Source organism: Astyanax mexicanus, chromosome 7 (genome assembly GCF_023375975.1).
Source record: "Astyanax mexicanus isolate ESR-SI-001 chromosome 7, AstMex3_surface, whole genome shotgun sequence".
NCBI classification, from domain to species: domain Eukaryota; kingdom Metazoa; phylum Chordata; class Actinopteri; order Characiformes; family Acestrorhamphidae; genus Astyanax; species Astyanax mexicanus.
Window position 1 is genome coordinate 57,160,001 of NC_064414.1, and position 7,500 is coordinate 57,167,500.

Here is a 7,500-nt window from a genome sequence, read left to right on the forward strand (position 1 = left end):
CGCTGCACGAGGCGCGGCTAAAGGCTAAAGCTAAGCGGCGACTCAGGAAGTCCTCGTCCCGAGACTCCGCCCGCGAGAGCCTGTCTGAGTCCGGACCCGGGGAGCCCGGCGCCGACCCCCACAGCCCCAAAGGAAAAGCCCCCCAGAACCACGACCGCAAGTCCCGCACCGGCAAGGGCCGCGGACTGCCCAAGAAGGGTCAGTACCCCTGTACCAACCCACCCCCCTGTAACCCATTGCTGTGGGGATTTTATTGAATCCAGTAATTATAGGGTTAATAAGGTCAGGATGTTGGATGATGATCTACAGTTTTATATGGAGCTCCATCACTCAGAGAACCCAGTTACTCCACTGATCACTGATCAATACTGGGGTTTAAACCCATCTTTAACCCACAGCATGATTATTTATCTGCTCCGGACTCTGTTCTTCTTTACTACAGGAAATAAACACAAGAGTTGTGTGTAAAAACGTCTGGATCAGCAAGAGTACAGCTTACAGAGACATTTCATTAGAAATGCTGTTCACCAATGTTTTATTGTGTGTGTGTGTGTGTGTGTGTGTGTGTGTGTGAAGGTGGAGCGGGGGGTAAGGGGGTGTGGGGAGCTGCAGGGTTGGTGTATGAGATGGAGGAGCCGGATGCCAGAGACCCCAACTACGACGAGTCCGCTCAGGTGAGTGCTGCAGGTGGAGGCGGGGTATAAACTCAAGCTTTTTACTCTTTAAGTAAAAGAGTTTTAAAAAGTACTGGATTCAAAACTACTTAAAGTATAAAAGTAAAAGTAATGTAAGGAGAAAAATTACATAAAGCCATTAAAAGCAAAAGCTTAGGCCACGCCCACAGAGTCCTATAGTGCACTATTACCCCACCCCCCCTCCCCAAAACACTTCTTACTAAAGGCTATAATGACTATAATGTTAAAATATTAAAATGTTAATGTTGATAATATAATTTGGTGTGGGGGGGGGGGCGGGCGTGTGCAGGTGTGATGGATCACAGTATAAACCAATAGGGAGTGGGAATGGTATATGTTTATACTTCTCTACATCCAATCACAATCAGATTCACTCTATCTGGATGGAGAGATTTATCTGGATAGGGGTTTTATTGAACGATGAGAAGCCGGAATAAAAAAACAGCTGAAATTAAACAGGAGTATCGAGAAATATAAGGAGGAGAAAGTTCAGATAATTGTGTGAAAATGTAAAAATAATTACTGCAGTAAAGTAGAGATTAAATACATTTATACTTAAGTAATGTAATGAAGTATTTGTAGTTTATTGTGTGTGTGTGTGTGTGTGTGTGTGTGTAGGGAGATACGGTGTATGAGACGGTGGTGCCGGAGTTGGAGGAGGGACAGTTGGAGAAGACGGTGAATCCGATAGTGCAGGAATATTTTGAACACGGAGACACGAGAGAGGTGGAGGTGAGTACAGAGCACAGCGGGGGTTACGGGGTTAATACGCTGTGGGGGGGTTATACAGTCTCACTGTGTGTGTGTTTGTGTAATGTGTGTGTGTGTGTGGGTAATGTGTGTATAGATGCTGTTGAAGGAGCTGAATCTGGGTCCCCATAAGTACGAGTTCTCGTCTCTGGCGGTGTGTTTGTCTCTGGAGGGGAAGGCGAGTCACCGGGAGCTCACGTCTCGCCTGCTGTCGGATCTGGTGGGGAAAGTTCTGTCTGAGAGCGACGTCGCCCGAGCCTTCGACAAAATGCTCAAAGATCTTCCCGACCTCATCCTGGACACACCTGAGGCTCCACAGGTACGCCTGTGTTAGAATTATTATTGTTATTATTAGTATTATGAGTATAAGTATCATTATTATTTAATATTATTATTATTATTTAATATTGCAGATGCTGGGGCAGTTTATTGCTCGAGCGATCGCTGATCACGCTTTACCCATGAACTTCCTCAACCGCTATAAAGGCAAAGTGGACTGTGATCACGCCAGGTACGGGTTTCAGCACAGCAGTGCATCCTGGGTATTGTAGTTCTCTGTTTAGCGATATCTAGAACCATCTCAGTTCAGTGATGCAGAACTCTAAACCGTCTAAACTTTACTGAACTGAATTAATGTGTTCACACTTCAGAATACAGCTGAACTGATCTCATCTAAACACAGATCAAATAAAGAGCTTTATTTAATTCATCATTAATGATCAGATCGATGTGTTAAAATAATAATAAAAATCACTTCATCACCACTATCTGTTAAACATGGGGTCGGATTGTGGTGGTGTTGAGGTGAAAGGGGGGCGGGGTCTATTCAGTGTAAATAAGTGAAGCAATTCTGGGGAGGAGTCGACCTGCTGGGCTGATTGGCTGTTCTGGCGCCCCCTTGTGGAGCTCTCAGGAAGCAGTTCTGCAGATCGAGTTGTGATGAGTTTTTATTATTATTATTAATATTATTATTATATTTCACCCCCAGAATAACAGACAGACCATCAACGGAATAAATCCTTCAGGAATATCCGCTCTGTATCTGCAGCACTGCGGCTGATTTAACAATTTCACACCAGAAAAAAAACTTCTTTCATTTAAAGTCGATGTAAAACTTATTCCACAGGATTTTTAAGCATTTCTATTGGTTGATTGATTCAGAAAGTTTGATCAAGAACAATAAGATTCTTATTATACAGAAAAGTGAAAGTTGGCATATTTTTATTTATTTATTTATTTATTATTAGTAGAATTATGATGATGATTATTATATTATTGTGTATCAGAGCGGCTCTGGACCGGGCGTCCGTGTTGTTGACGATGAAGAGAGAGATGGTGCGATTGGATAATGTGTGGGGAGTGGGCGGCGGCCAGAGACCCGTCAGACATCTCATCAAAGAGGTATGAAGAAAAGGGGTGTGGCCTATATTTAACTCCAGCCAGGATTGGGTGCTGGGCTTTAAGGGGCGGATCAGAACCGCTGGGTCCAGAGTGATTAATATAATCAATATAATATAAAAATAATTAGATTTTTTTTTAGATGAACCTCCTGCTGAAGGAGTACCTGATCTCAGGTGAGCTGTCGGAGGCGGAGCATTGCCTGAGAGACCTGGAGGTTCCTCACTTCCACCATGAGCTGGTTTATGAGGTAAAATCATCTAAAAACATCTTTACATTTACTGTTTTAAAAAACTAACCTTTTACCAATTATTGTTTTTTTGTTATTATTTAACTGATATTTATAAACACATTTAGCTGAGCTTCCTATATAAATAATAATTACTAATAGTTTTGGACAAAGTTCAAAAGTTTTTATGGAAATTATTAGATTTTCTTATTTTATAAATATTTTATTCATATAAAATTATAAATTCTTATATAAAGGATTGTGTGAAAGTAAAGTTAAAGCTTTCTTTATGCAGAACTTTGAAATGTAAAGCAACTATTTGGTAGGTAAACAAGTCACAGTTTTGAGAAGGGGAACAAATAAAAAAGAGAGAGAGAGAGAGAGAGAGAGAGAGAGAGAGAGAGAGAGAGAGAGAGAGAGAGAGAGAGAGAGAGAGAGAGAGAGCATAAATAAAGCTTTCTGAGGTTAAAACTAGTCTAATTATCAGTAATAAGATGCTCTATAGGTTTCATACAGTGGAGTAACTGTAACACCTAAAAAATAATCAATAATCACACAATCTCTCTCTCTCTCTGTCTCTCTCTCTCTCTGTCTCTCTCTCTCTCTCTCTCTCTCTCTCTCTCTCTCTCTCTCTGTCTCTCTCTGTCTCTCTCTGTGTCTCTCTGTCTCTCTCTCTCTGTGTCTCTCTCTCTCTCTGTCTGTCTCTCTCTCTCTCTCTCTCTCTCTCTTTCTCTCTCTCTCTCTGTCTCTCTCTGTCTCTCTCTGTGTCTCTCTGTCTCTCTCTCTCTGTGTCTCTCTGTCTCTCTCTCTCTCTCCTCTCTCTCTCTCTCACTCTGTCGGGTGGAGGTGGAGGTGCGTGGTGAGAGTTCTGTTCTCTTTACTCCGCTGATACTTTACAGACACTAAAGTGAAAATCAGGTGTTTTTGGTACAGTTTAGTGTATTGCTGCGGGTTAGCCCGGTAAGGGGAGGTTTGAGGGGGTTCTGTGGTTAGAGTTCATGGTGGTGTGCAGAGATGGCGTCTCCCGGCGGGGGGGCGCCGTCTCTCTCGCTCCGTCACGGGGTCAGGTGTGAGACGGGGCCGGGGCCTGCAGTGGAGGACGTGTTGCTGGGAGTAGGAGATCAGATCGGCTGTGAGAATATTGTTTCGGCATCCAGGATGAACAGAGCCGTGGTGGTTTTTGTGAAGGAGGAGCAGATGGTAACCCGACTGGTTGAAAGTGGAATCTGGGTAAGTGGAGTTTATTTTGCGGTTTCGCCGCTGGTTGCTCCGACTACCAAAGTCACGATCTCAAATGTGCCAACGTTTATTCCAGACACTGATATTAAACGCGAACTCTCCCGTTACGGGAGATTCGGAAGTGAAATAAAAAAGATCCCGCTGGCCTGTAGATCTGGTACCCTGAAGCATGTGCTCTCCTTTCGTAGACAAGTGCTCATGTTTCTGGAGGAGGAAACTTTGGATGTGTCGTTTAGGGTTTGGCATGAAGGGCGGTCGTTTATGATTTACGCGACAACTGGAAGTTTGAAGTGTTTTGAATGTGGCGATGTCGGACACAAGAGACAAGCCTGTCCGCACAGGGATGAGATGGAGCCGGTAGCGGGGCCTAGCAGGCCGCCGGCCGGGGAGGTAAACACTGCGGAGCAGGGCCCGGGAGTTAGCAGTGGAGGAGGTGGAGATAGTGGGGTTAGCGGTAGCTCTACAGGTGGGATCGCTGGTGAGAGGAGTGAGAGAGAGGATGTTCAGGTTGGAGGGATGAAGGAGGCACAGCCCGTACTGACTGACTCGCAGGTGAGCGGGGCAGGCGGGCAGGGGGGTGCTGCAGGGCTGGGAGGTGGAGAGACACAGGTGAGTGAGGGGGAGATAGTGGAACCGGCAGCTGATACACTAGGAGCTGTCAGTAGAGACATGGCTGATGAGGATGCCTGTTCAGTGCTCTCAGGTATCTCTGATTTGGGGTCTCAGACGGATGACGCTAATCTTTAATCTGTTTCTGGATGAGACTTTTGGCAAAGCCGTTGAAGTGAAGGATTTTTTCCCTGATGTTGAGAAGTTTGTCTCCTCGGTAGTTCGGCTGCAGCGGTCTGTGGGCTATGATGCCTTGAGTGAAAAGAAAAGGTTTCGGCTGAAGAAAATCCTGACCAAGCTCCGTAAGGGCAAAGGCCATGCACTGGTAAAGAAGCACTAATGAGCACGATGCACTGGGTTTTTTTCTTGCTTAACTGTGTTTTCTGGGTCTGTTCCTTTTTTACTACATTTCTATATATGGAGTTTCTTAGGGTAGGCTCTTTAAACATAAACGGCGGGCGGGATAGACACAAATTAGGGATGCTTTCTGAGTTCGTTAGGATTAGGGGGATTGATATAATATTTTTGCAGGAAACACATTCAACTGTTGATAATGAAATTGATTGGGGAATGTGGTGGGGAGGAGAATTTCGCTTGAGTCATGGAACTGCTTCAAGTGCGGGGGTAGCAGTTTTAGTGTTGAAATCACTTAATGCGACTGTATTGTCAGTCGCTGAGGTGGTGGGGGGTAGGGTGCTTTTAGTTAAAGTTGAAATTCGGGGGTTTAAGTTTTTGCTTGTGAATGTATATGCGCCTAATAAAGGCCCTGAACGTTTAGAGGTTTTTCCACAGCTACAGGATGCCCTTTTGGCACATACTGAAGATGATTTATGTATAGTAATGGGAGGAGACTGGAACTGTACTACACAGTTCACAGTTGACAGGAATGGGGAGGAGCCACATAGTCGATCGAGTGAAAAGCTTGTGCATTTGGTTGGCATGAGTGGTTTAATAGTAATAGTAATAGTAAGGCAGTATACATGGTTGAAAATAGATGATTCTAGAGTTGTAGGAGCAAGGTTGGATAGGTTTTATGTCAGCAAAAGTTTTAACAACAGGGTAGTAAGAGCTGACATATTACCTGTGGGATTTTCTGATCATCATTTAATAACAATAGATTTGAATGTTACTCTCACATTTTCTGCTCATTATTATTGGCATTTTAATGTTAAGCTTTTACAAGATAATTTTTTTTGTAGTAATTTTGTAGATTTTTGGGGTGCGTGGAGAGAGCAGAAGGCTTCTTTTGATAGCTTGAGTCAGTGGTGGGATGTAGGAAAGGCGCAAGTCAGAGTCTTTTGTCAGAATTATTCTTCTCATGTGGCTAGTTCCGCACGGTTAGCTGTTAAAAAATTGCATCAAGATATTATGTATTTGGAAAATGAAGTAATTGGAAATAATAATGTGGAGTTACATAAGGAACTAATAGAGAAAGAACAGCAGTTGAGAATATATTTACAAGAGCAGGTTAAAGGTGCACTGATGCGGGCTAGGATTAGTTCTATCAAAGATATGGATGCTCCAAGTGCTTACTTTTTTAACTTGGAGAAAAAAGTTGTACAGCAGAAGCAGATGACCTATTTACAGCGTGAAGATGGGACTCTGACATCCGATCCAGCCGTGATGAGGAGGATGGCAGTGCAGTATTATGGCGAACTGTATGGCTCTCAGGACTGTGATTCTGACTGTGTTACAGACCTGATTCGGGATCTTTCAGTGCTGACTCCAGGTCAGAGAGAGACACTGGACTTTGATATTTCTTATGAGGAACTTACAGCAGCCATGAAGCAGCTGAATACTGGCCGTTCTCCAGGATTGGATGGATTACCAGCTGAATTTTATCAGTGTTTCTGGACAGTGTTGGGAAGGGACTTTTATGAGGTACTGTTGGAGTGTCTATGGACTGGTCTACTCCCTACTAGTTGTAGGAGAGCAGTTTTGTCTCTCCTGCCTAAGAAAGGAGATTTGGGTCTTTTGAAAAATTGGAAACCTGTTTCCTTGCTATGTTCGGACTATAAGATATTTTCAAAATGCCTAGCTTATAGACTTAAATGTTATTTAAATACTATTATTGGGGAAGATCAAACATATTGTGTGCCGGGACGGTCAATTATGGATAATTTGTTTCTTTTACGGGATGTGATCGATTATAGTATAATGCATGATGAAGACTTGGGGATTTTATCACTCGATCAAGAGAAAGCATTCGACAGAGTAGATCATGGGTATCATTTTAAAACTATGATTGCTTTTGGGTTTGGAGACAAGTTTGTGTCATGGGTTAGGCTTTTATATTCCGATGCTTCTGTCATGGTGAAGGTTGGTGGGGCTTTAAGTGAAAAAGTGCCAGTGCAGAGGGGTATAAGACAAGGGTGCCCTTTATCAGGCCAATTGTATAGCATTACAATTGAACCATTGCTGTGCAAGTTAAGAAGAGGGCTTAGGGGCATACCAGTAACAGGAGACCCATTTGGGACCTGTATTTCAGTGTCTGCTTATGCCGATGACGTCACAGCTGTGGTCACTGGGCAGGAGGATGTCGAGGCACTTAGAAGGAGTCTTGAGATTTATGAACGGGCG

General features: G+C 43.6%; 1 protein-coding gene across 1 annotated transcript in view; it reads left to right on the top strand.

Moving 5' to 3' along the window:
• The window catches only part of pdcd4a (programmed cell death 4a), a 21,501-nt gene that overhangs the window by 7,921 nt on the left and 6,080 nt on the right, over nucleotides 1–7,500 (top strand). Inside the window, exons 2-8 of the mRNA XM_022686265.2 lie at nucleotides 1–198; nucleotides 577–674; nucleotides 1,314–1,427; nucleotides 1,543–1,764; nucleotides 1,859–1,956; nucleotides 2,732–2,846; nucleotides 2,986–3,093. The exon at nucleotides 1–198 is cut by the window's left edge and continues 102 nt beyond it. Of these exons, the coding sequence (XP_022541986.1) occupies nucleotides 1–198; nucleotides 577–674; nucleotides 1,314–1,427; nucleotides 1,543–1,764; nucleotides 1,859–1,956; nucleotides 2,732–2,846; nucleotides 2,986–3,093 (953 nt within the window). The remainder of the gene's footprint in view (nucleotides 199–576; nucleotides 675–1,313; nucleotides 1,428–1,542; nucleotides 1,765–1,858; nucleotides 1,957–2,731; nucleotides 2,847–2,985; nucleotides 3,094–7,500) is intronic.